Source organism: Eutrema salsugineum, unplaced genomic scaffold, assembly GCF_000478725.1.
Source record: "Eutrema salsugineum unplaced genomic scaffold, Eutsalg1_0 scaffold_9, whole genome shotgun sequence".
Taxonomy (NCBI): Eukaryota; Viridiplantae; Streptophyta; class Magnoliopsida; order Brassicales; family Brassicaceae; genus Eutrema; species Eutrema salsugineum.
Genome location: NW_006256342.1, coordinates 1,287,819 through 1,314,502, shown reverse-complemented (window position 1 = coordinate 1,314,502; position 26,684 = coordinate 1,287,819). Strand labels below are relative to the sequence as shown.

The window sequence follows — 26,684 nt, the reverse complement described above, 5'->3', positions numbered from 1 at the left end:
TATTTCTGGTAGTAGAAAAATAAAGAGACCACATACAAACACACACAGTATCTATGGGAAGAACACTAATTAATAATAACATGGTTGGCATAAGATATAGCCATCACACCTTAACTAAGGAATACCCCCTCCCCGAAATCTACTAAGTACAACTGAACATAACAAATCAAAAAAAAAACCGAAGTAAAAGATTATTTGTCGTCAAACAAATACAAAGAGATGTGATTTTCAATAAATTATAATAGCATGGATATAATATTCGATCCTGAAACAAAAACCTCTGAGATGAAACTCTTGTCTAGAAGGTCTTGAATGGTTAAATACGTAAATATCAATGCTTGTGAGGTGGGCATTGGTAACATTTGGTGAATAGACCAAAAGTGTCGATCTGGCGAACAAAATTGACCATACTTGCCCATCCTCCGAACCCAAACCCAACGACGAACACCCAAACCACCACAAATATGTTTATGCAATAAGTCCCCATCCATCCTCCCACCACTCGCGGCGGTCTCTCCACTGCGTTCTGTTAACGATATATTAATCAAAAGTAACAATAATTAAGTAGATGATGATTTAGCCAACAAGAAACTCAATAATTAGATGTATTATAAAAGTCGTTCTGACAATTTTCACACAACCTAAAAATATTTTATTGCTCTAAGATATATATAATTATCCCCAAAAAAAATTATTCTCACATGCACAAAATAAAACCACTTGACAGTCTAAGAAAAAAAAAACCACTTAACAAAATTCACTAGTAACCAATTGCTTTTTTTTTTATGTCTTAATTAATAGTGCATGTTTCTTATGAAAAAAAAGAAGATAATTATACAATTATATATGTGTGGAAGAAGGAAAAAAGATCTAACCTCTCTAGATGGGGCAGGAGCAAAAGTAAGCATATGAGCCAAAGCAGGGATGATGTAGACAGTGAAGCTGACTAGGAGAGATCCGACCGCAGAATTGATTGGTCCGAAAAAGGGGAAGATAATGGCTAAGAACCATATGGGTACGACCACAGGTAACCTAGCCATGGCTCTTTTGAACATGCTTTTCGTCTCATGCACACCTATCAACTTCTCCCATACAAAATATAACGGTGTGGACGCAAATCCAAACGTTATAAACTGATGGATAAGCATTAAGATCACTGCGGTGTCTCTAAAACCGGACTTAGGAAGGAGAGAGAGTGCGTTGGAATGAGTTAACAATTGATCGCCAAACGCCCAATAAACCGCAGACGCAGAAGGTAGCGTTAGCGTTAATACGTATATAGTCGCTAGTAGATATATTGCCTTGAACTTTTGCGGTTTCCACATCGCATGCATTATCTCCCTAATTACATTTTTTTTTCAATACGTATATAGTATTAATTAATAAAACATTGATGAGCAACTTTTTAAGTTTTATTTTCCTCGTAAAAATAAAAATTGCTTACACGGTGACGGCGTGACCACCGAAGGTGTAGAGAATGTTGGTGGCTCCGGTGAAGTAGAGAACCATTGTGGTTGGACCCGAGTGTGTCACATCCTCAGCCTTTATTTTTATTAACAAGGTTAAAAATACATAACAATTATTAACCACGACAATATATTATACTAATTAAACAAAACAAGTTTTCTTTTGGGTTAAAGAAATTACCTGGCCGTGAAGTAGGGAAGCAATGGTGAGATACCAAGAAGTGTAAGTAGTCATAGCGAGTCCAAGAAATGACCAAATTCTATAATTATGGAACGAAGGAATAAAAACAGTTGTTGCACAACACGCCCCAAATATGTATGTCCATGTCCTCTTGTCCAATTTGTCGTTAATGTAATATATATTGCTGCAATTAATTAATCATATATAAATAAATTTCCCAATATTTTCAACAAAGATAATAAAGCAAATTAAAGTGAATGTATATGTTATTAAATTAACCTGGCACAAGCAATGAGTTGAATAACGGATCCAAAGAGAAGAAAAGTGCAGTTGAAAATCAATCCAATATTCCTCCAGTGTTTTCCGAGCAATCCATCCAACACCTCGAACCACTTTTTAAAGAAATAAAAGCAAGAAATTAACATAACCAAAAGTTATAATTGTAATTAACAAATTTAAAGGTGTGAAATAAACCTGAATAACGTGGTTACGGAAATCGAATTTTTCTCGCTCTTTACGAGTTCGATATTCAACGTAGAGAACACTGATGAGATAAGCAGTCCAACTTCCCATTAATCCATAAAAGAGTTGAAACAAAATTCCCGACATCATCCCAAGTTGTGAGAATGAGTATGGTAGAGTCAACAGTACTTGTGCCACCTGTCATTATTAATTAATACAGTTTAATATTTGAGACGACGATACATACAAACTATATGTAAAGATTATGTATATACATACCTGATTTGAAGCGCAGCTAAACCAAGCATCGTAGACAGAACCTCCATGCCAGAAAAAATTAGAGAGTTTTGTTTTAGCTGAAGAATTTTTATTACTTCTGATTTCTTCTTCTCTCTCCATTTCTAAGTAATTCCCTGCGATTACTGTCTCTATTTTCTCTGCCGCCATTTTTTTTTCACTTCTTTTTCTCACAGTTTCCTTTAGCTTCTTTCTTCCACTCTTTAAATAGAGTTTTTTTTTTTTTAAGTTCCCTTTTCATTTATTTATTTTATGGGATTTTCTCTCGCAGGCAATAATTGAGCTACGAATGTCGGGGACAAAGCCTTAGGTGTGACTATGATTGGTTGGTGACGAAGTGTATGTCACCTGCTTGTGACTGTTACTGTTTTCGGCGAGCGTGGATTGTATTTTAATGGGCCTCATTTTATCGTTAGGCTTATGGGCCATATCTACTGAGCACTACACGAGCGGGGTAGGCCCACTTTGAGATTATTAATTATATTTTGACCCCGATAATATGCAAGAAAGAGGGTACATAAAGAGGGAATAGAGTTTTTAAAAATTGATCATAGAAGCGACGACAATGATGGTTTTTTACAAAGAAAAGCAAAAACTACTATTATCATTAATAATTATTTCAACCATGATGATTGCAGCAACTAGAACAATGAATAATACATCCTGGTCCTTTTTTCCGTCTATTTGATGCAAAAATAATATCGATACAATGATAATTCTAAGTTTTCATGTTTTGTCCGACTATATTGTATAGCTGTTAATTGGAACTTGAAAATACATTTAACCATGCCCTTGTCCAGCAGAACCACACATCCAAACGCTAGATTTTGATGTAGAAAAAAAATACTTAGAATATAAGTAATTGTGATTTGTGAGGCTAATCGAGGATCGGGAATGGATCCAATGGAAAGAATGATTGCTAATCAAATGGGATTAGTGGTGAGCATAATTACCACACGTGTCTAGCTGTCTTAGTCTTATTTAATCTCACTATATATCCCTTTCTTTTAAAATTGCTCCTTTTTGGCCCCTAACTTTTACAATGGATCGAATTATTATTGAGACGGAATCATCATTTTAGATCTTTATAGCTTTTTAACCCGGCCAAAATGGATGCAGCGGAAAGAAAACTGATCACAAGTTTACAAATTTCTTTTGTATAACTTGTGATTTTCCCTTTATAGGCTAAATGAAGTAGACCATCAATTTTGTTTTCAAAAGAAATAAATATCATCTCCCCTAAATAGAGCAAAGATTTCAGATATCATTGATAATAATATTGACAAAAACACCGATTGATTGTAGTTATATAAGTTAATATCTCATGAAATCGGGATTTAAATCCTACTGGTTAGTGCGTAATATAAAAATGATATTCACAACGACAAAGACTGTGATATTTGTTTGGAATCTTTCTTCATTAGGATATCTGCTTAGAAACAAAGAAAAATATACATTAACACACTTTTTTTTGTTTTGACATTTACCCTAACACTGTTAGTGTGACGAATAGGGATGGACAGATTCATAAACAAACTGCATGAAATGGGCTGAAGAACGTGTCATTCGAGTTCGAACACAATGGGTCAACTGACCCGTTAACTAGGCTACTACATTCTTAAATCATGAGCCCATAGCAGACAGATTAAGAGAATAATTCAAATTTACAGCAACAGTAAAAGAACTAGACAGATATAATTTTTTATCTGTAAATGACAAATAATCCAAATTTACATATACTGCTAATTTTTATTATCAATAAGTATAGATATATATACACTATAAAGAACAATATATGTAGTTATCAATATATCTATAAGTTTATCTTCTTTTGATAACACGATTTTTATTATGTATGTATATCACAACCCTTTAGACTTGATAACCTTAACCAAAAAATCATCCCAAAGAATACTTGCATGAACCATCAGGAAAGGAATAAGTTTAACTTTTCCGAAATACCGAAACAAGGAACCTTAATTGAAACGATTATTATAATTTAACCTATAGACTCTCCATGCAAGTTATTCTATCTTCCTCCCTTAAAACAGGCAATCTCACTTCAATAATTATCCGTAAAACTGAACCCTACACGAACTAAAAAGTAGGACATCTTAATCGTTAGGATGCCAATTCCTTTCAATTTGTCACAAAGGATCTTGTTACTATTTCTCACACTATTATCAGGTAAACTATTCAATTTTTATATTATATTTCACATCGTGAATGTCTGTCTCTATATATACCCCCGTATACACATGTATTCGTATACACATTCAACTTCCTCTGCCAGTTAGATCTTAGTATCTTTGTCTGGCATATTATACGATTTCATGGATATGTTTAATGTTTCATCTCCCTAAATATTAAGGGTTGGGTAGTACTGATTAGTGATTATAACTCCTGTGAAAATATAAAAATCCACAGGGACAAAATGGTCCGAATCAGCTCGAGTATTCACGATCGTGAACTCATGTAACCAAATAATCTGGCCGGCGATAACTCCCGGAGAAAACTTCAACGGCGGAGGATTCGAGCTCAAACCGGGACAATCCATCGTATTCAACGCACCAGTAGGCTGGTCAGGTCGAATATGGGGACGAACCGGTTGTAATTTCGACAAAACCGGAACCGGAACCTGCGAAACCGGTTCATGCGGCTCAACTCTAAAATGCTCCGCCTCGGGAAAACCACCAGCTTCACTCGCGGAATTCACACTAGCCGCGGTGGATTTCTACGACGTGAGTCTCGTCGACGGATTTAATCTCCCGATGTCGGTGACTCCGATGAACGGAAAAGGAAATTGTAGTGTCGCCGGCTGCGTCGCCGACCTGAGGCCGCAATGTCCGAAGGAGCTCGCCGTGAAATCAAACGGCAAAGTGATATCGTGTAGGAGTGCTTGTGATGTGTTCGATAGAGATGAATATTGTTGCAGAGGAGTTTATGGGAATCCTGTGGTGTGTCAACCAACTTTTTACTCGAAGATCTTCAAGCAAGCTTGTCCTACTGCTTATAGTTATGCTTATGATGATCCGACCAGTATCTTCACTTGTTCCGGCACTGATTACGTCATCTCTTTCTGTTCCTCCAGGTTTGTCTACAAATAAAAAAACAATCTTTCATATAATTTTCTTACTATGTATCGATTTTGCATTTATCATTTCCACAATATTTGATTAACAAGTGGTTTAGATTTCAAATATATATGTAAATAAATTTTAACATTTAGAAGCAAGCTATAATGTTTAATTTTGAAACCAGAAAATAAACAGTTGAGTCTTTAACCATGATTCGTTCTATATAAACTTTCTCATTTCTTATATTTTTGAACAATTTTTTTTTCATTTATTTTTGTATGTTTTATGTGAATAGGAAGAAGCCGGTGTGCACGTACCACGATAACAAGTTGGTATGCAGCGATGGTACCGGCTCTGGTGGATTTAGGATGATTATTGGAAGATTGTGGCTTTTATTGACGTTGTCTCTTGTTGTTTTTAGCTAATGTTAGCTATCTAATTTCGTGACTACGTTTATAGATAAACAAGTTTTTTTTACTGTTTTTTTTTTCTCGCGGAAAAGTTCTCATTTGCTTGCTAATGTTATAAGTTTTCGTGTGTTAGTAAAGTTAATTTCAAAGTAAATTTAAGGTTGATTTGGGCGTCAAAAGAAAGATGAAGTTACATAATTGCAAACAAAAAAAAAATAGTTATCTACATAAAATGTGTAATTAGTTACCTTAAACAAAGGATGAACACCGGAATTAAATGGGTCTAAAAAATGTCAATAAATGGGCCGAAAGAAACCCAACTTATGTTGGCATTTTATCTGGTTTCACACACGACTCGTGAACCCTCTTGGTGTATGCGTCGTTGAAACGCGACGAAAACAAAAGGAAGAAATCGAAAACGCCATTTTCACCGTTCTAGCCTGATCTCCTCCCTCATCGGAAAATGGCCACTGGTGGAAAAGTCTCCTTCAAAGTCACTTTGACTTCGGACCCTAAGCTTCCTTTCAAAGTGTATGCGAATCGTGATTTTTCGGATTTCCGTTTTTTTTTTCTTCGGTCTTATACGCGTTTGATTTCGCTTGTGAATTGTGATTGATCTTTTTTTTTTTTTTTCGTCTTTTCCGGATCGGTGAATTCCAGTTTCAGCGTTCCAGAGGGAGCTCCGTTCACGGCGGTTCTGAAATTTGCAGCAGAGGAATTCAAGGTTCCTCCGCAAACCAGCGCCATCATCACTAATGGTAATTAAAACCTCCATGATATTCATATGATTCGTAGCTTCATCGAAATCAATCGGAATCTATTAACTATCGAATTTTGGGCATTTTTACCGTCTTGATATTGTACGATAGGTGAATTTGAAAAGTGTTCTCCTAATGAATCTTCAACCTAAATAAGAACATCCCAATTGTGTTCTTTAGACCTAGGGGATAAGCTTATAATTGCATATATTTCCTTCACTGATGTTTTTCGCAGTCTTAGACCATTAAATTTTAGAGTGCATGTAACTCTTTCTCTCAGCTTTTTCCTTGTCTACATTGTTTTAAAAAAAATCTGAAGATTTAAAGCATTCTTGTGCGAGAAGATCTAGAAAGGATTAGCCTGAAGACAGGATACAGATCGAACTCTTTTTTAAAAAAAAAAACACTGTGTTCCCTTTCGAATTTCGTTCGTTTTTATGTTCACAGATTTGTCACAAGAATTCTCTTAGACATGAATTATGTATTGCAAGTAACTCTTTCTCTCAGCTTGTTTTCTGTGTCTACAAAGTTTAAAAATCAAAGCTTTCTTGTGCCGGTAGATCTTGAAGAGACACACCCAACTAATCTTTGATTGTAGTCGTCACCCATTAATAAGTCTCGACTCATTCTATCCACAATCTATCGATACTCAAGATTTCTGGTGTGATGTATCTGTGTATTAATGTGTGCAGATGGGATCGGGATCAATCCCCAACAAAGTGCAGGTAATTTCATAATCCTAAACATTTTGACTTGGATGATTGTTTTTGTTGGTTTGCAAAATCCTAAACTTAAAGCTTTCTCTCAGTTCTATCTTTTATGCCATTCCAAGTGTTTGCATTTCAAAAGCTCAGCAACTAAAGAGAAATGTGGCCATTACATATAAATAGAAATCAAGCTTCTTGATCTATGATTATTTTTGCTTTCCACCAATTTTTGTTCAAATGTTAATGAATGTGGTGTGTATGAATGATCTCAGGAAATGTGTTCCTCAAGCATGGCTCTGAGCTAAGACTGATCCCGCGCGATAGAGTTGGATCTGCGTTTGTTATGGATCCATGGTTGTTTTAAGCAATGAGTAAAACTCAGTTCATACCTTTTAAAAAACCAACATATTGAAATGCCTAATGTACAACTTTGCTCTTTGAATAAATATGTACTGCTCACATCCTCCTCCTTTTAGGGATTAAAGGGAACTGGATTTGGGTAAAGTTATATATTTCTGGGTACAATTCATATTCATATATGCTTCATATGATGTATGTGCACTATACAGAGTATGCTTCTCTATGAATGCAAACTTGAATGTCTGTGAGTCTCTCATTTGTCTTGCGCTTGTTTATTCGTGTCAGATATTTGCGTTTATAGCCATTAGGTTTCAAGTAACATCAAACAAACGTTTGTCTTGTAGTTTATTTAATCATATCAAAAAAAGAAGAAATCAACGATAATGGAAGAAGAGAAACAGGCGATTGCAATTTTGCATCTACCAAACGACGTCGTAGAAGAGAACTGTACTATTGGCCCAAAAAACACGTGGATTATTTGTTTTTTCAAAAGGCCCAATGGATCTTAATTCTAATTAATTGGAAGTGTAAATCAAGTGTCTCAATAGAGAGAGAGAAAGAGAAGCGGCAATAGGGAGTTCGAATCTCAAACACATTCTCTCTCGGTCTCTCCTTTCCTTTCCTCCATGAATTTCAAACCATTTCTTTGTGTCTACTAATCTCTGGAGATAGAGATAGAGAGAGAGAGTGTGGGTGATTTCTTCTTCGACGGCCATGGCAGTAAACTAATTGGAGCCTCAACACTTTGTAATCACCAGAAATTGAAGATTTGAATCTGCTTCTCTCGTTGTGATTCCGTTCAACGCTGTAGCAAATTCGGAGATGCAGTTGAGATCCAGCCATGGACAGGGAGGCTAACCTTCCGGTCCCACCGGATAAACCTCCGAAGAGTATGGTCCGCCCCACCTTAAACCAGGAATCGTCGTCTTCTTCTTCTTCCTCGCCTGAACTTATACGCCATCTTCAAGCCGCTTTCAAGCGCCACCGCCCACTCAGTAATCTCTCTATCTCTTTCTGGGCTGTGAAGAGGAATCACTATTTCTGGAACTTTCATTTGTTTAATTTATGGTTTCTTTGGGTTTCGCATTTCTCTCATCTCGTTTTACACCCTAGGATTTAGGGCTTTTCAGGAAAGTTTAGTTCCGCTAGGTTGTCTACTTCATAATCCTTGCCAATCGTTAGGCTACTGGGTTTGTGGATTGTGGTGTGGGATATGCTTCTCAATCCTTTTGATTTTGGTTTCACCATTATTGATTTTGTTTTTTTGGGTACCCTAAACTCCTTAGTTGCAACGGATCTCTTATAGCTTTGTCTCCAGATAAAATGCAGACGAGTACTATAGGGCCTCGGCGAAGTGTTGTTCCGCAACGACAACCTTCAAGAAGTTCCCGTTTGGAAACAGTTTCTACAGCTGAAGGGCCGAAATCTCAGGATGTTGTTACGCTGAGTCAGAGTCTTGCTGCCAACACTTTGACACAGGATTCAAGAAACTTAGCCACTTCTGTTGCTGGAGAATCTATAGAGAATGCGTCCATTACGCCTCCTTCGCTTTCAGGAACTATGTTTGGCGAGAATTTCAACCCATCAGACAGACAGATGGATTTGACAAAACCTCCTGCTTTTGCTAGTTTAGAAAGCAATCTGGATGTTGTAGGATCTCGGAACGAAAATGCACACAAAAAGGTCCAATCTCTCATTGGCAGCACCCTCACATCTCATGGTAATGTCCCTCGCCTTTCGTCTGGATATCCCTTATTTGTTTGCGTTGCTGTTGTATGTAATACTTGAAAGTTGCCAGAAAGCTGAACCACTGGTATCTTATACGATACTCAGCTCTTTTTAACAACTATCAATTAATCTCTCCTCGGCTCAATTCACACAGGCATGCTTTTTGTCCGGTTTGAGCTAAGAATCTTTATGACTTGTCCTTGCAGATATGGAATGGGATGCAACCAATCAGGCAGAAGCATCAAATCTTGGTGCTCGTAAACATCAGAATCTCCAATCTGTTGACTCTGAGATCAGTTTGAAATCTGAATACAGGGTTTCATCATCATTGGCAAAGATGCAGGGTCAGCTGGGAGAATTTCGCAACTTCTTGAATCAACCTGCATCTCAATGTTCTGTCATGGGGTCATCATGTGCCACAACTACGTTAATTCATTCGTCTTCAGCTCCTATGTTAAACGCGACTACCCAAGTCTCTCGTTCTTATGTTGAGGCTGATCAGAATGTAAATGCCCATGCTGTTCAAACTCAAGGGAACTTGCCTTCTTTTCATCCTTCTTCCAAGGACAACAACATTCTGCATGTCAATAAGGATGCTCCTTTATCTGAGATGCCAAGCTCAGCTATGGATCCAGAAGTAAGAGTGAAGGAGACAAATATGTCTAAGCATCAACAGTGCACCACAGAAATTGAAGTTCCAGTGGCATCTTCCAGTCAGTCTAATGCTCGTCTACCTGATGAGTTGCATACCAGTGTTAGCTCGCAGCCACAAAAACCAGATAAGCATGAAAAGGTCGCAAGTAGCAAAGGGACATCCGCGCCTCGTAAAAAAAATTATGATCCAGACTTGTTCTTTAAAGTCAACGGGAAGCTCTATCAGAGGCTTGGCAAGATAGGAAGCGGAGGAAGCAGTGAGGTCCACAAGGTTATTTCTTCGGATTGTACCATATATGCTCTCAAAAAAATCAAGCTCAAGGGTCGTGACTATGCTACGGCATATGGATTTTGCCAAGAAATTGGATATTTAAAGAAGCTGAAAGGGAAAACCAACATCATTCAGCTAGTAGACTATGAGGTACTTCCTTTTAGCTAGCTTGGTGATCTAAGTGCATGGTTGGCAATTTCCATCACAAACATAACACAACATTCTCTTTTGCAATTAGGTCACGGATAAGACTTTACTCCAGGAGGTTTTGAATGGCACAATGATCAACAAAGATGGAAGAGTTAAGGACGATGGATTTATATATATGGTACTAGAATATGGAGAAATCGATCTGGCTCACATGTTGTCCCAAAAATGGAAGGAAATTGAAGGATCTGACCGGACAATTGATGAAAATTGGCTTCGGTTTTACTGGCAGGTTCTTACACAACCCATCAACTTTTTTTTATTTTTGGGGCCTTGTTACAAGGATACTAGAAGAAGCACTGATTCTCATATTAACTATAAACGATTGCAGCAAATACTTCAAGCTGTGAACACCATACATGAGGAACGAATTGTGCACTCTGATTTGAAACCTGCAAATTTTCTTCTTGTCAGAGGCTTTTTAAAGCTTATTGATTTTGGTATCGCCAAGGCCATTAATAGCGACACTACGAATATTCAACGAGATTCACAGGTAAAATCCTCCCAAGTTTCTGTTTTTGTCATCATCATCCTCTTTAATACAAATACTTGTTTTCAGTTGCCTGCTACTGATATCAGCGGGATATGTATTGCGACAGGTGGGGACTTTGAGTTACATGTCACCAGAAGCATTCATGTGCAACGAAAGCGATGAAAATGGAAACACTATAAAATGTGGAAGGCCATCAGATATTTGGTCACTTGGTTGCATACTTTACCAGATGGTGTATGGAAGGACACCTTTTGCAGATTATAAGACCTTCTGGGCAAAGTTCAAAGTCATAACCGATCCAAACCATGAGATTACTTACAATCAACTCTCGAACCCGTGGCTTATCGACCTAATGAAGAAATGTCTAGCTTGGGACCGTAATCAAAGATGGAGAATCCCTGAGCTTCTCCAACATCCTTTCCTTGCCCCGCCTATTCCACCTGAGCCTCGAGTCCGAAACATTCAACTGCTCAGTCACATAGCTGAGTCTTCTGGTAGTGATGACCATAAAGCCATTCCTCAGCTTGAGCAACTGCTTATAGATCCTGTTCCTCTTCCAAGAAATGATCTGTTAGAACTTTGTGTTCAACTCCAGGATCGTTTACGAGGTCTTGAAGGAGAAAAACAGTAAGTAGTAGTTGTCTGATTGATTCTAAGGTTTTTTTTTGGGATCCTGTAAATTGGTATGTTAATTGTTAGCATTGGAAGAGGAGACGTTTGCTTATAGTGTGTCTTGTTTGATTTCTTGTGTAATGGAATGGTATCATTTTAGTCTTCTCCACGTTCAAGCAGATGAAACCTATGAGTCTACATATTCTTTAGATATTTATTTTAGAAATATAAAACCAAACGTCGGTTTCTCCTTCATATATATTTTTAATACACAATTTCATACCAATCCTATCAAATAATACGATATTAGTTTTCTAATCCTATAATACAACGTGACACTTCACCTAAATTCAAACTTTTCTTCCATTTTTTAAACCTTTGTACATTGTTTCTCCACAGATATTAGCACCTCAAGCGACCTTGCGTCCCACGCAAACTTCGCAACTTTGGAAATTCTTTCTCCTTATTCCTCTCTCTCTCTTTCTCTCCATAACTTTTTTTTAATCATCCCCTCCTTTCACTCCTTTCAATCGCCGGTTTAGCTCCTTAAACCAAATTTCTCCAATTATTCTCTAACAATGTCTTCTCCAGTCGCCGCGAAATCCAATCCGACGACGATTCGATCCGCTTCTTTAAACATCCCACAATCGACTACCACCAATCGCGACCACGATCTCCGGTATAGCCTCTCTGCTGGTCCTCGTACGAACGAGGATCGTCCTCCATCGGGAAACGGCATCGCCGGAATCCTCTACAAATGGGTAAACTACGGCAAAGGGTGGAAACGACGGTGGTTTGTCCTCCACGATGGAGTTTTGTCGTATTACAGAATCCACGGTCCGGATAAGATCTCTCTCTCCGTCGAGATGGATCGGCGATCTAAACTAATCGGCGGCGAATCGTTACGGTTCATCTGCCGCCACAGCAAACGCGGTGATGTTCATAGTCCCGGAAAACCGCTCGGCCAAATTCACCTCAAGGTTTGATTTGTTTATTTCGCGCAACACCTCAGTCTTTTATAAACATTTTAAATGTACCCCAAACGTTTACAAATTACAAAACATACACAAATTGCAGTAATCAGCCAAATTTTACGAAAGGTTTCAAATGTGCCCCATATATTTTAGAAATAAAACATACACTCCCAATTAGTTGCATATGTGATTCTCAGCCGAATTCATCTCAAGGTTTCGATTTATTTTGGAATACGCCAGTAATTTCAAAATGTAAGATACATCACAATCAGTTTTATTTTTTCAAATCCACTCCCAATTGCATAAGTGATTGACTTCTTGTATTTAAGAACAGGTCTCAACGATCGGACAAAGCATATCAGACGGCAAGAGATTTACTGTGTTCACCGGTACGAAAAGTCTGCATCTACGAGCAGCAACAAGCGAAGATCGTACGGCTTGGATTGAAGCCTTGGAAGCTGTTAAAGAAACGTTTCCACGAATGTCAAACGAAGAGCTAATGTCAACGACAACTAATGTCTCACTTTCGACCGAGAAGCTAAGACAGAGATTAATGAAAGAAGAAGTTGACGAGACAATCATTAAAGACTGCGAAGATATAATGAAGAACAATTTCGTCGCATTGCATAATGAGGTCATGACGCTTAAGCAATACCAATATCATCTCGTAGATTCTCTCAAGAACGTTAATAACAAATCTATGATCCAGTAAACAATCTTTTCTCATGAATTATCTCTCTCAACGTATAATTTGTTTTGGCAATAAAATTAAAGTCGATTATTTAGCGTAATAATGGAAAAGCCATTGTTTGATATGGTTTTCTCGTGTAAATTATGGGCCATTTTGTGAAACCCATGAGTTTGTCGTATAGTCTATACAGGTTAGGCCCAATTAGACTTTCTCATGTAAATCTTGAAAATTAATTTTGAATCGTCTACCCTACAAAGAATTTGTAAAGTTATAAACCCAACAACTATTTTTTTATTCGAGTCAAGCATGTTTTTAATGTAAAATATCAAATAAAAATGATGCAGAATTAAAAGGAAAATTATAAGTTAAACTCCTAGATGTTATTAAAAAAAATATTTTGTGAATTCAAAATATTCAGTAAACATTTCATAACATATATAACAACCAAAACTTATCCAACAATTTATAGAAAGTAATATAAACAGCCACACAGGTCAAAATTTTGAATCTGATAATTGCAAATACCATCAGATTCGGTATCTAATGAGAGATTAGGTCAATAATACCTTACAGATACAAATCACATTATCTTTAAACTAATGAGATTTTTTTTTTTAACGAACTAATGAGATTTGTTGTAATTACAACAAGATTTAATAGTTTTAATGGACGAGCTTACAGGCGGACACTACTTTGTATTAAAGTTAGTCAAGCATGCAAAATACATTAATTATCTCAAAACTCCACGGATCGCGCGCGTTGCTAAACATATCATTAGGTTATAAATGTCGATATTACAATTTTAATTTTTGGTTTAAGATATTGATGAAGTCAATGTATGTGATAATTCAGTTTGATTGGGGCATTCAAAGTAGCCTTATGAAGTTTGTAAACGTCTATAATACATTATCCATATATATGAATGTAATTATTTAACGTAGTCGTTAGCTGTATGCACCGTCAACAAATTAATCTAATGCATGAAAACACTACATAATGGACACGAACTCACGACTAAGCATTAAAATAATATTAAAATCATCGAATCATGTAATGTACTTACTACTTAGCAGATTAATTTTTTAAGTTGATATTTAAGACCACAAAAAAAAAAGAATAGAATGCAGCTAACATAAAACGGGTTAAATATCTGCCAAAGATGAAGACGTATGACTGACTGTTCAATCTGATAATAAAGCTTTCCTTTTCAGTTTTATATTTCTTTCTTTTTTATTAAACAAAAATGTTTCGTATATCGAAAAATGAATGAAGCAGAAAAGTACGAAAGAAAAGACTAAAACTACTAGCATGGGCTTTCCCTTTCAAGCTTACACGACAAAGAGACGTATTTGTAGTCTCTCCCAAATTTAAAACCCATTACGCAAGTCCAATAAATTATATAACCATTTTTTAATTTAAAGGAGAATAAACGTATTGAAACTTCAAGTTCAACGTGTTCTCTTCATTAAAAAATTACTCAGATAAACCAAGAAAAATGGACAACACTTTAAATACGGCTGTACTTGTTTTCTATATTCATTGGACAATAGTACGTGACACATTTCTTTATAACTCGTTAATAATTACTAATAGAAAACAAAACATCTGCGTACTTTGAATTACATGACCCCCAAGTAATTAACCACAAGATTTGCTGCGGTTCTGTTCTGACGTTGGGTCAAAAGAAACATCCCGCACGTTGGAACCAGATACTTACACCATCTCCAACCATAGCACCAAATTTGGTGTCACAAATAGTGTAAAATTTGGTGTAAAAGTGAATAGTATTTTTTTTCATCTCCAACAACAACACCAAATCTCACACTAAAAACAATCTTTTATATTATTATATTATTAAATTTAAAATTCTCTTTATTTTTCATATTTTGATGAGTACTTATTATTCATAAAATAGATTAATTATAAATTTGTTATAACATTACATTCGGTGATAAAAAACAAAAATTATAATCAATAAAAAAAAAATACTAAAAAGAAATTACATTATACTAATTTTTAGAATTAGCATATTCTAACCACAAATGTTCAATTAATGCATTTCGAAGTTCAATATGAGCTTCTCGGTCCTTGATTTGCCTATGCCGAGCTAAGAATTCTTGAAATCGAACATCTTCATTACTCGCCATCTCAACTTCTGCAGATGGGACTTCCACTCGTTCTTCAATTATTGCATCAACATCACGTTCATCCTCTATGATAATATTATGCATTATGATACAGGTTGTCATTATATCATGTAAAACTTTCTTACTCCAAAAGCGTGATGGTCCTGCCACAATTGCAAATCTTGACTGCAATACTCCAAATGCACGTTCCACGTCTTTTCTACATGCTTCTTGCCTCCTTGCAAATAATTTCTTTTTGGGGCCACGTGGATCATGAATTGTTTGAACAAGAGTGGACCATTTCGGATATATACCATCAGCTAGATAATAACTCATATTATAATTTTTTCCGTTAATAACATAATTAGCGGTTGGAGCAGTTCCTTCAGCTAGATTAGCAAAAAGATGAGACGCCTCTAGTACATTAATATCATTGTTAGATCCAGGTAGCCCAAAAAATGCATGCCAAATCCAAAGATCATAATCGGCTACAGCCTCTAGAAGCACTTTCCCGGTCGCGGTTGATAACTATATGACCTGGAATAGATCCACCATGGGAACCCTCCGAGTTAAATAGGTAATTGTTCATGAGAAAATTGTTGTTTGCAATAATTTGAGCTACTACTTGCTTTTGTAAATCATCATCCTCTGAAGAAGATGAAGAAGAAGAAGAAGAAGAAGACGAAGAATTTGGTATATAAGATGAACTACCATAGTTGAAATTCATCTTTTATGAAACTAAATAGAATTTGATGGTGATATTCTTCACAATTTCTAAACATGATACTCATTTTATAGTGCAGGAAAATTGATCTGAGTCGTTGGATTTCTTCGTCCTAGATCTAACCGTTGCATTCATTAGTCACATCTTGTCTATCAATGATCATCTTGGAGAAAAAGAAGGATAAATCTCAGCCATTGGATTTCTGCAGCAAAGATCTAACCGTTGCATTCATTAGTCATGTCATGTTTATATCAATTATCATCTTCGAGAAAAAGAAGGATCAATCTCAGCCATTGGATTTCTGCAGCAAAGATCTAACCGTTGCATTCATTAGTCACATCATTTTTATATCAATTATCATATTCAAGAAAAAGACGGATCAATCTCAGCCATTGGATTTCTGCAGCAAAGATCTAACCGTTGCATTCATTAGTCACATCATTTTTATATCAATTATCATATTCGAGAAAAAAACGGATCAATCTCAGCCATTGGATTTCTGAAGCAAAGATCTAACCGTTGCATTCATTAGTCAAATAATGTCTGTATCATCTTTATGAAAAATATGGATCAATCTCAGCCGTTGGATTTCTGCGGCCAAGATCCAACTTCTCTATATAAACCTATACTTCTCTTTGAATGATCACACATCTTCCATTCATTTTATTACCACATTCTATTTTTTTTTCTAAAATGACTACAAGTCGCTCTGTTTCATATTCTATTGAAGAAGATAAACATTTATCTCATGTGTGGCTTGATGTTTCCCAAAATCCAATCATAGGGATAAATCAAACATCCGATAGGTTTTGGTTAAGAGTTCATGCTGAATATGAAAAATCTGAGTTCTTTCGTACTCGACCAAGACCACAAAGATCTTTAAGAAGTCGAATGGGGAAAATTCTGTCTGCAGTCTCCAAGCTGAGGGGATGTGTTAACCAAATTGAAAATAAGAATCCCAGCGGTGCTTCCGAACAAGACATTGGAAGTATATTTTAACTTTGATTAGTTGTACTTGCTCTATCTATCTTAATTTATTGTACTTCCTAACTTATTTGCATTTTTTCTTGTTAATATTAAATCAGCTAAACCAAGCGAAGATGCTATTAATGCAAGATGCCAATTACAAGTCTGGATTCAAATTCGATCATGTCTGGCCCATCCTTAAAGGAAGTGAAAAATTTTCAAACAGTCAGAATTCTAGATTCTCTGCATTCCAAGAAGAAAGTCGTAATGTGATGTCATCTCCATCATTCCAAGATGAATCATCGCCATCCCCTGGTATGAATTCATTTGATCTAAATATGAATAACGAAGAAACCACTACTAATTTATCTCAGAGACCTATGGGTGTGAAAAAAGCAAAGAAAAAACAACAAGATGATGAAAATTTTCAAAAAATTTTGGAGCAAAATGAAAAGCTTACCAAAGCTCTTGCTAAACATTCTTCTGAAAAAGTTGAAATTCGAAGACAGAAGCTTGAGTTACGAAGAATGAAACAAGAGCAGAAAATATTATTCGCGGATTTGAGTTCTATAACCGATCCAGCATGTCGTGCATATATTGAAAGTCAAAGAGCGGAAATTCTGAGTAGAAGATCGCCATCAAACCAATATGGAGGGCACGGAGAGAGTTCTCGAAGCCAATATCGTGAATCTCAATATCGAGAATTTCAGTATCAAGGAGATCCAACTCAAGGAGAACAAATTCAAGGAGACCATATCCAAGGAGAACAAAATCAAAAAGAAGACCTAATATCACCAAGTGACCAACAAGATTATACCCCGTACTATCATTATTTTAGCGGAAATGGTAATCCAGACTATTAGATTATTGTTTAAGGTTATATTATGTCTTTAAAATTATTTTGTTGTATTAGTTTTTTTTAAATGTTTTTTTGTTTTAATTTAATAATTTATGTTTAAATGTTTAATTAAATTTTATTATGAATTTTTAATCTTAATTTATTTATATATTAATAACAAAATTTTGTGCAATTCTAAATTACAAGAATGGATCCTACATTCTTAAAACTAATATAATTTAATTAATTAATAAATAGTAATATACTTATTTGAGTAAATGAGAAAAAAATAATATTTTAATGTTTGGTGTTGTGAATAGTGTTGCACCAAATTTGGTGTAACACTATTCACAAAACACAAAAAAAAAAATTTGGTGCAACATTTGGTACATCATTGGAGAAAAATCAACACCAAATTTGGTGTTTTGGTGCATGGTTGAAGATGGTCTTACAAAAACGTAAATAAATTGGCTGAAATTGTGAATAAAATTGAGGATTTTCAGTCTAATATAATTAATAAAATGGTAAGGAAGGATGAGTTTGGTGAAATCAGGAGTGACAAGACGTTGGTGTAAGGCTTATTGAGGAATGGGCTTTGATTCTTCTTCAGAACCAACGAAATCTTGTTGTTACATCAATATCTGAGCTTCTCTCTCCATGCTTTACTTGCGTACGTCACCACCTCCACGATACATTTCATATCCTGGCGTGACCAAAAGTTAATAGTATATTTCTAGTTTCTTTCATTGGACAATAATCTTTTTTTTTAATGTACAAAGAAGTACACTACGCTCACAAACTCCTGGTTACACAAAAAGCATACCAATTTTAACCATAGTTGAAATTTTTCATTCGAACACTCTTTTATCCCCCAAAATATATATACTTATATATATATAAAGATAGTTTGTTTGATTCGTACCAATATAGATTTGATGGGTATAGTCAAATGAGCAGAAATAGTAGAGTAAGTGACACATAAATTTTCTTATTTTTACTGATTTATCAAAGTAATTATAGTAGAATCACTCAGAAAGAAGAAAAATCGATGAATAATTTGTTCTTCTCATTTAATTACTAAGCTGTACTAATGTTGTAGAAAATTTAAATGTCGTTTACCTACTGTGTAATGACTACCTTTTCTTACATTTCGATATCTAAAATTATAGTTATATGGCTGGTAAAAAAAAAAGCAGATTCATGTAAGAAAAAAACGACATTCAGCTATAATCAGATGATATTTTTGTCTGTTGTCTAGTGAAATATATAATTTGAATAGGGTTTGGAATTGGGAAATATAAATTGTGAGGCTTTGGTTTGATGCGTACGTTGTAGGTCGGCGGACGGCTATCTGACTTATCCCGGTCATTCATCTTCTTTGTCTTTTCTCTTCTCATTCTTTTCATCTTTGCATTTTATACATTTTTATTATTATTAATTCTTTTTCTCCTGGTCAACAAAATATAACTATCACTATTGTCATTTCAAATTTACGAATTATCTTATTATCGAAACAATTTGATACCTATATCGAATGGTGGAATATTTTGATTTGATTTGATTTGTTTACTCGTTCAAATTCTAATTACTCGCTGGTTGTTGAATTAAAAAAAAAAGGTTAACTCAAATTCCCCAAATTTCACGAGCTCAAAAAATAATCTTAACCGTTGCACGTGTGTAACAAGGCCGTTGCACACTTGCACGTGATTACTCTGAGAAACGTAATCTTCGTAGGATCTTTGACGCTAGCCCGAGACAGGTGGTTCGCTCTAAAATTCTGATGACGTGGTTACAATCGTGACCGCAAAACTGTTCAACACGCGGCACCGTCTATGTCGTTGGATTCTTCATAGACGACGGTATTTGGTGGGCCGTGACAGGCCAATGTTTCGAAAGGTAGGTCCCATATACATGCCAGCTCAGCTCGATCGTTTCCAACTGTAGAAAAGAGCTTCTTCTTCGCCTCTCTACTATGTAATTGAAATACTATCAAAGATAATGACGCGTAATTAGGGATTTATTTTATTTATTTATCGTCAAATTAGGAGTCGTTCTGTCTCTTATCATATCTGTCTCTAATGTCCTTCTTTTTCCCGAATCATGGCGAATCCAAATCTAATGTGATCAAATATTTTAATGAAATTCTTACAACGTCGCTCAGTCATGGAATATTATTTATATTATTATCGATATCAAAATAGACCCTATCAAAATATAAAGGGGGAACATGTAGTTTCCTGCATTATTAAGATGGGTATTAAAAAAAACAAAAAAAAGATGGGTATTATCCCACTGTTTTAAAACACTTTAGTTTAATCAAATTAACCAATAAGAAGCTATTGAATAATTAAACATTATATAGCTCTATCTGACAGAATGAGATCCTATACTTATTTGATCATTGGTGAGAACGATGCATTGTATACAATAAGAATCTTCAACGGTTTTTCTTTTTTTTTTGGCCTTTTCTAAAGTAGAATAACCTTCGATTTTACTTGAAATCAATTTTTAACGCTACAGTAAAGAAAACTACAGTTGCCATTTTGCTCGTTTTGAGAGCAATATTCTAGTTGCATAATCATGAAAACATAAGCATATATCAATATTGAATTATGACATTGGGTTCTTGAATTTGGTAATATATTATTATCTTTTTTTTTCCGACTGCATGGTGATATATTCTTATTGTGATCATAATTCACAAGAGAAGTTAAGAACTTTGCATTGGATTATTTGAGACTCGACTAATAGTCTCGGATGTAGAAGTCTGGGCGAATAAATATACAAAAATATAATAGTAGATGCTCTCTTCTTTATCTTTTATATAACCGGAAACTTCAAAACTAATATATATATATATATATATATGTAATTTAAGAAGAACATACTTGTATATTTGTAATTTAAAAAGAACATACTTCACCTTCGTACTAGATCATCAAATAACGATTTGCTCTATTTCTATATACGTTTTTTTAATCTAATGCAGTGTATATATACTAAAACTGATAAACATATATGTGTATTATTTTACAATTGTGTATGTGCGTATATGAATCTACACAGTATAACAATTCCTCAATATATGGCACTTCGATTCATCTTCGACTCTAAATACAACGGGGCACCGAAATTGAACACCGATCGGCGACTGAGCAAACATTACATGATAAAATCACACATGATAACAGAGTTTTTTATCTATTATGTAGTTATCAAACACTATCACCTGGTTTTATTACTTCATTCCGTTAGCGACGATATTTTGTTGATAATTGGTCACATTTTTATTTATAAATATATTTAATTGTTATAATCGTCAAAATATATTTAATTGTTAGGTGTTTTTCGAAGAAGGAGATAAACATAACTAATCATTTGGTCTTTTACGTGGGTGTCACATTAAATCCATACAACGTAGGGCACGCCGGCACTAGTTTAATTTTATTTATTTTTTATTACAATTATTCCTTACGACTTGTATTTAAGAACGTATAGTAAACTAATAACCAGTGAATAGTTGTAAGGTTCGAGATCTAATATTTTAATGATTTTATTGTTGTTCAAACGGTAGAAGAAGTTAACTCACTGCGATTATATGTTGACGAGTGAACATATTACTTCATGCACGCATACCCATCTGCATTGATTATGTGTTGACGAGTAAAATAGTTTCCTATGCATAAAATTTGCCAGTATTTATCCTTGTATGTTCATTAGAGTAATTTCTTTGTTTTGTGAATGTGTTGATTTCACAAGTGAACAGTAGATTGCTACATTTCATATGTTTAACTTTAAAACAACGAACGCTATCCGACAATTTTATTTTTATGTTATTTTTCGTTTAAAAAAAGTTATTCATTCCTGATTATAACAAATAAACAAAGATGAACTTTTGAGCAAAATCCAAACTAAATTCTTAAATCAGTAGAAATACAGATATCAATAACCTGTTTATTAATTAAAATGTTGGATATAAATGATCATGATTTTATTAAATGATTAAATTTGATTAAATTTTGACGTATCAACTTTTGTTAATATACTCCAGTTTTGAACAGGTTAATATTTGTTTGGTTAGTGTTATTTTTTTTTTATAATTAAAATAAGATGTTTTATAGTAGAATCATAATAAAAGTTGAGATATATTGGAAAAAAAGAATATATATATATTATACTTTAAAATATCCTTACATAAACTGGTTGTTGTCAAATAATAAAAACACACACACATACGTTAAACTTGGTCAGGTGATTATTGTTTGTTTTTTACCCTTTCTCGGAAGTTTTTACACATCGAAAATACTAACACGTACCCCACACACTGTCGTATTATTCAATTTAATAATGAATTATCTCTTGTGTGACAAAAATTATTGATATTCTGTGTGTAATAATATATCCCGTAATATTTGTTTCCCAAATCCCGTAATTACTGAAGTCAATACATTGGTCATAACAATAAGACTTTTTTTTTTCCTCGGGCTGGTGGGCTTTTTGTGGCCACTTCCCAATAGTTTACTGCAACGTTTTTTTTTTGTCGACAGGTTACTACTACTGCAGCTCTTTCTTCCTTTAATGGAATTTTACTAATTTACCCTAATAAATTCAATTTCATTTTTCAAAGGTTTTATAATTTCTCTCCTTCTCTTTCTTTCTCTCTCTCTGTCTCTTTATTCTTTTTCTTTTGATGCTTCATTCTCCTTTTCTTTTCTTTTTTTCCCTGTGGCGTTTGTAGGAGGAATCTCACCAAGGTTTCTTCTCAGATTTGAAAAGTTTCTCAACGGAGTTATAATCTGGAGATTTTCCTCCTTGATTTCAAATCCACGGCTCGAAACGCCGGAAATTGTTTTCCTCTTTCTCACCGGAGTTTACAATTTGTTCCGACGGATCTAGCTGTAATCTTCGATTCTCCAGAATCGAGTTGCGTAGTCGAATGCCATTTCGAAGATCGAGAAGAAATCGAGGGTGGAAGCGAGGGTTTTATCTGATGAATAGATGATGCGTGAACCGCTGGTGAGCGAAGAAGAAGCTACTGAAGTCTTACTGAGCAGCAGCGTCGCCGTCGAGAAGAAGGTTCTAGAAGAGGTGTGCAAGAGAGAGAAGCTACGAGCTGGAGAAGGAGACGAAGCGGAGGAAGAGAGACGCGACGATTTGTTGTTATTAGCTCTAACTCCGATGGTGCGATCGAAATCTCAAGGAACCACGAGGCGCGTCACACCCACGCCTCCGGTGGACGTTGAGAAACCGTTACCAAACGGAGATCTGTATATGGGAACGTTCTCCGGCGGGTTTCCGAACGGATCCGGGAAGTATTTGTGGAAGGATGGGTGTATGTACGAAGGGGAATGGAAGCGTGGGAAGGCTTCGGGGAAAGGCAAGTTTTCATGGCCGAGCGGTGCAACCTACGAAGGGGAATTCAAGTCTGGGAGGATGGAAGGATTCGGGACCTTCATCGGAGCCGACGGAGATACTTACCGGGGCTCTTGGGTCGCTGACCGGAAACAGGGTCACGGCCAGAAGCGTTACGCGAACGGCGATTTCTACGAGGGTACGTGGCGGCGCAATCTCCAGGACGGACGTGGAAGATACGTTTGGTTGAACGGGAATCAGTACACTGGAGAATGGCGTAACGGAGTGATTTGTGGGAAAGGTGTGCTTGCTTGGCCCAATGGGAATCGATACGAAGGACAATGGGAGAACGGAGTTCCCAAAGGAGGTGGTGTTTTCACTTGGGCTGATGGAAGCTCTTGGATCGGTTCTTGGAACGAAAGCAGCAACCTCATAAGAAGTTTCTTCGACGGGATCGAGAAGAATGAGTTGATTGTGGCGACGAGGAAGAGATCCTCTGTTGATAGTGGAGCTGGAAGCTTGAGTGGGGAGAAGATTTTCCCCAGAATCTGTATATGGGAATCAGATGGCGAAGCTGGGGATATCACTTGTGACATCGTTGATAATCTTGATGCATCGGTGATTTACAGAGATAGGATTTCCGTTGATCGAGATGGGTTTCGTCAGTTTAGGAAGAATCCTTGTTGTTTCAGCGGCGAGGCAAAGAAACCTGGAGAGACCATATCCAAGGGGCATAAGAAATACGATCTGATGCTCAACTTGCAACATGGGATCAGGTAACTTCTTAAACCCAAGGAATGGTGTAGCCATTATGAGTTTCTGGATCTGTGTGCTTACGAAAGTGCGATACTTTAGGTACTCTGTCGGCAAACATGCGTCAGTTGTTCGAGATCTCAAACAGAGCGACTTCGACCCGAGTGAAAAGTTCTGGACAAGGTTTCCTCCGGAGGGTTCTAAGACCACACCGCCGCATCAGTCTGTGGATTTCCGATGGAAGGACTATTGCCCTTTGGTGTTTAGGTATTCACTCTTTTGCAGTTAAATGGTCTTCTATTTTGTATCAATGTGTCTGTTCTATATCAGTGTTTGTGATGATGTGTTTCTTTCCGGCAATTCTTTTGATAGACGCCTGAGGGAGCTTTTCACGGTGGATCCTGCGGATTACATGTTAGCTATATGTGGAAACGATGCTCTTCGAGAACTGTCTTCACCTGGAAAGAGTGGAAGTTTTTTTTACTTAACTCAAGATGACAGATTTATGATTAAGACAGTGAAGAAATCAGAAGTCAAGGTTAGTCGTTGGCTCTCTTCTTGACTTCTTCTGTCTTGTTTGAAATTCCTTTGTATTATTCTCTCTTTGCTTTCACATTACATTCTTAATCATATACTCCACTAAGTGTGGTTAGCTAAGGAAATTTGACCTGAAGTGATTGTTTTCTTTATCCAGGTCCTTCTACGAATGCTTTCAAGTTACTACAAACATGTCTGCCAGTATGAGAATTCACTTGTGACGAAGTTCTACGGCGTGCATTGTATCAAACCTGTTGGTGGCCAGAAGGTTTGTGTTGTTCATCTATGTTTCATAAGACTCTTTTGTTTCCAATGGACATTTTTCTCACGTTGTTTACCATCTTTCCAGACTCGGTTTATCGTAATGGGGAACTTGTTCTGCTCCGAATATAGAATCCAGAGACGGTTTGACCTGAAAGGGTCTTCCCATGGACGTACCACCTCCAAACCTGAAGCGGAAATTGATGAGACCACTACTCTTAAGGACCTTGATCTCAATTTTTCTTTCCGTCTTCAGAGAAATTGGTACCAAGAGCTTATGACGTAAGCTGCCTTAATTCCTTCTTAGGTTTTTGCTTCTGCTATTTGGCTGTTTGAAAGGTCAAACAAATTATTAATCTGCCTTCATTTTTCCATTAAACAGGCAAATTAAACGCGATTGTGAGTTCTTGGAAGCTGAGAGAATAATGGATTATAGCCTGTTGATTGGAGTTCACTTCCGCGATGACAACACAGGAGACAAGATGGGGCTTTCTCCGTTCGTTTTGAGATCTGGTTAGTTGCACTTACCATTCCTCTTCCACAAGTCTTCTTATTCAGCTAGACTCGACCAGACCCGTTTTGATGACTTTTGTTCATGTGTTATTGTTGCAGGTAAGATAGAGTCATATCAAAACGAGAAATTCATGCGCGGTTGTCGCTTTCTGGAGGCTGAACTTCAAGACATGGACCGCATTTTAGCTGGCAGGTACGTCAATAATTTATTCTCTTGCCAATCATTACAGTGAGTTTAATTCTTAGCACAAGAAGTTGACCTACCATAACAGTCTTTTTGCATTCATAGTCTTGGTAATTACTACTACAGAGAGAGTGGTTGAGAGTTTCATTTTCTGATTACGAATGATTTCATCTGATAACAATGTTACATCTCAACGCATCATTATTGTATTAAAAGTTGCTTGGAAATCTTGTGGGGGCTATTTCATTCAATAGAAAACACACAATAACTTTGTGGGGGCGTAACAGATCATGTTGTCGTTTTTGCTCCATACTTAAACTAATTCTGAAAAGATCGATCAACCACAGATTGACCATTTTGATAATTTGATTAATTTTTGCAGGAAACCGTTGATAAGACTAGGCACAAACATGCCTGCAAGAGCAGAACGAATGGCTAGAAGAAGCGACTTTGATCAATATTCCTCGGGGGGAACAAACTATTTATCTCACGGAGAGGTTTACGAAGTGGTTCTATATTTTGGAATCATTGACATTTTGCAAGATTACGACATTAGCAAGAAGATTGAGCATGCTTATAAGTCTCTTCAAGCCGATCCTGCTTCGATCTCAGCCGTTGATCCCAAACTATACTCCAAGAGATTTAGAGATTTCATTAGCAGAATCTTCATTGAAGACGGCTAATAAGAGGTATTTCATCATTGGAAATGTTAATCTAAAGTTCCTCTCTTTTACCTCAAATTGAGAGGTCTAAAGACGCTGCGGCCGGCATGAGGTCAAAAAAGGTAATTTCCTTGCGTCTGATAAAAGCTCGAAGAAGGGAAGAAGACGATTTGATTTCTTTCATTTATATATATGAGAAGAGTTAGAGGTGATCAAAACAAATTTTGGGTGGGGAATTTTTTTTTTGGAGGGTCAGAGAAGATATATGTGAATATAGATTTGTGAAGGAGAAAAAAAGTACATAGGCTTTAAAAAAAATTGGGTTTGAGAGATTTGGAAATGGGGAATAAGACAAGTGTACAAGTTATGAAAAGGATGGGTGGTTTATTTTAATCCCATTTGTCTTAGTTCTCCATTAAA

General features: G+C 36.0%; 7 protein-coding genes across 7 annotated transcripts; 5 read left to right on the top strand and 2 right to left on the bottom strand.

Moving 5' to 3' along the window:
• On the bottom strand, window positions 1-2,574 carry LOC18008871 (auxin transporter-like protein 3). Its single transcript, XM_006390004.2, has 7 exons — window positions 2,389-2,574; window positions 2,122-2,307; window positions 1,927-2,039; window positions 1,648-1,831; window positions 1,445-1,542; window positions 876-1,341; window positions 1-526 (listed from the first exon to the last, which is right to left on the bottom strand). Exons 1-7 carry the CDS (start codon window positions 2,554-2,556, stop codon window positions 332-334), a joined length of 1,410 nt encoding a protein of 469 aa, XP_006390066.1. The 5' UTR covers window positions 2,557-2,574; the 3' UTR covers window positions 1-331.
• Window positions 2,575-4,465: 1,891 nt separating this feature from the next.
• On the top strand, window positions 4,466-6,053 carry LOC18008395 (thaumatin-like protein). Its single transcript, XM_006390003.2, has 3 exons — window positions 4,466-4,593; window positions 4,834-5,497; window positions 5,779-6,053. The coding sequence occupies exons 1-3, from the start codon at window positions 4,533-4,535 to the stop codon at window positions 5,906-5,908; spliced, it is 855 nt and encodes a 284-aa protein (XP_006390065.2). The 5' UTR covers window positions 4,466-4,532; the 3' UTR covers window positions 5,909-6,053.
• Window positions 6,054-6,220: 167 nt separating this feature from the next.
• Window positions 6,221-7,972, top strand: LOC18008177 (ubiquitin-fold modifier 1). The gene is made up of 4 exons (XM_006390002.2): window positions 6,221-6,424; window positions 6,554-6,651; window positions 7,344-7,376; window positions 7,631-7,972. Exons 1-4 carry the CDS (start codon window positions 6,357-6,359, stop codon window positions 7,720-7,722), a joined length of 291 nt encoding a protein of 96 aa, XP_006390064.1. The 5' UTR covers window positions 6,221-6,356; the 3' UTR covers window positions 7,723-7,972.
• A 323-nt stretch (window positions 7,973-8,295) lies between these two features.
• Window positions 8,296-11,845, top strand: LOC18007897 (probable serine/threonine-protein kinase mps1). The gene is made up of 6 exons (XM_006390001.2): window positions 8,296-8,713; window positions 9,037-9,438; window positions 9,653-10,521; window positions 10,610-10,810; window positions 10,910-11,071; window positions 11,178-11,845. The coding sequence occupies exons 1-6, from the start codon at window positions 8,560-8,562 to the stop codon at window positions 11,700-11,702; spliced, it is 2,313 nt and encodes a 770-aa protein (XP_006390063.1). The 5' UTR covers window positions 8,296-8,559; the 3' UTR covers window positions 11,703-11,845.
• A 327-nt stretch (window positions 11,846-12,172) lies between these two features.
• LOC18008374 (oxysterol-binding protein-related protein 1C) lies at window positions 12,173-13,369 on the top strand. Its single transcript, XM_006390000.2, has 2 exons — window positions 12,173-12,663; window positions 12,992-13,369. The coding sequence occupies exons 1-2, from the start codon at window positions 12,262-12,264 to the stop codon at window positions 13,367-13,369; spliced, it is 780 nt and encodes a 259-aa protein (XP_006390062.1). The 5' UTR covers window positions 12,173-12,261.
• Window positions 13,370-15,357: 1,988 nt separating this feature from the next.
• Window positions 15,358-18,702, bottom strand: LOC112090229. Its single transcript, XM_024160999.1, is given in 4 exon segments — window positions 15,358-15,641; window positions 17,435-17,542; window positions 17,809-17,949; window positions 18,669-18,702. Coding segments are annotated over 4 exon segments (567 nt in total).
• Window positions 18,703-23,000: 4,298 nt separating this feature from the next.
• LOC18008848 (phosphatidylinositol 4-phosphate 5-kinase 2) lies at window positions 23,001-26,684 on the top strand. Its single transcript, XM_006389998.2, has 8 exons — window positions 23,001-24,130; window positions 24,210-24,374; window positions 24,480-24,645; window positions 24,802-24,912; window positions 24,994-25,187; window positions 25,288-25,418; window positions 25,518-25,611; window positions 25,985-26,684. The coding sequence occupies exons 1-8, from the start codon at window positions 23,001-23,003 to the stop codon at window positions 26,283-26,285; spliced, it is 2,292 nt and encodes a 763-aa protein (XP_006390060.1). The 3' UTR covers window positions 26,286-26,684.

What these genes read in the sequence shown, in the direction of transcription:
- LOC18008871 (XM_006390004.2), bottom strand. Translation starts at nt 2,556, where the DNA reads ATGGCGGCAGAGAAAATAGAGACAGTAATCGCAGGGAATTACTTAGAA. An exon ending in TCCGTAACCACGTTATTCAG is followed by an intron (nt 2,040 to 2,121) that starts GTTTATTTCACA and finishes TTCTTTAAAAAG; the next exon opens with TGGTTCGAGGTGTTGGATGG. An exon ending in CAACTCATTGCTTGTGCCAG is followed by an intron (nt 1,832 to 1,926) that starts GTTAATTTAATA and finishes AATTAATTGCAG; the next exon opens with CAATATATATTACATTAACG.
- LOC18008395 (XM_006390003.2), top strand. Translation starts at nt 4,533, where the DNA reads ATGCCAATTCCTTTCAATTTGTCACAAAGGATCTTGTTACTATTTCTC. An exon ending in ATTTCTCACACTATTATCAG is followed by an intron (nt 4,594 to 4,833) that starts GTAAACTATTCA and finishes AAAAATCCACAG; the next exon opens with GGACAAAATGGTCCGAATCA. An exon ending in ATCTCTTTCTGTTCCTCCAG is followed by an intron (nt 5,498 to 5,778) that starts GTTTGTCTACAA and finishes TTATGTGAATAG; the next exon opens with GAAGAAGCCGGTGTGCACGT.
- LOC18008177 (XM_006390002.2), top strand. Translation starts at nt 6,357, where the DNA reads ATGGCCACTGGTGGAAAAGTCTCCTTCAAAGTCACTTTGACTTCGGAC. An exon ending in CCTAAGCTTCCTTTCAAAGT is followed by an intron (nt 6,425 to 6,553) that starts GTATGCGAATCG and finishes GGTGAATTCCAG; the next exon opens with TTTCAGCGTTCCAGAGGGAG. An exon ending in CAGCGCCATCATCACTAATG is followed by an intron (nt 6,652 to 7,343) that starts GTAATTAAAACC and finishes TAATGTGTGCAG; the next exon opens with ATGGGATCGGGATCAATCCC.
- LOC18007897 (XM_006390001.2), top strand. Translation starts at nt 8,560, where the DNA reads ATGGACAGGGAGGCTAACCTTCCGGTCCCACCGGATAAACCTCCGAAG. An exon ending in CAAGCGCCACCGCCCACTCA is followed by an intron (nt 8,714 to 9,036) that starts GTAATCTCTCTA and finishes CTTTGTCTCCAG; the next exon opens with ATAAAATGCAGACGAGTACT. An exon ending in TTCAGCTAGTAGACTATGAG is followed by an intron (nt 10,522 to 10,609) that starts GTACTTCCTTTT and finishes TTTTGCAATTAG; the next exon opens with GTCACGGATAAGACTTTACT.
- LOC18008374 (XM_006390000.2), top strand. Translation starts at nt 12,262, where the DNA reads ATGTCTTCTCCAGTCGCCGCGAAATCCAATCCGACGACGATTCGATCC. An exon ending in TCGGCCAAATTCACCTCAAG is followed by an intron (nt 12,664 to 12,991) that starts GTTTGATTTGTT and finishes ATTTAAGAACAG; the next exon opens with GTCTCAACGATCGGACAAAG.
- LOC18008848 (XM_006389998.2), top strand. Translation starts at nt 23,001, where the DNA reads ATGATGCGTGAACCGCTGGTGAGCGAAGAAGAAGCTACTGAAGTCTTA. An exon ending in AACCTGTTGGTGGCCAGAAG is followed by an intron (nt 24,913 to 24,993) that starts GTTTGTGTTGTT and finishes CCATCTTTCCAG; the next exon opens with ACTCGGTTTATCGTAATGGG. An exon ending in TGGTACCAAGAGCTTATGAC is followed by an intron (nt 25,188 to 25,287) that starts GTAAGCTGCCTT and finishes TCCATTAAACAG; the next exon opens with GCAAATTAAACGCGATTGTG.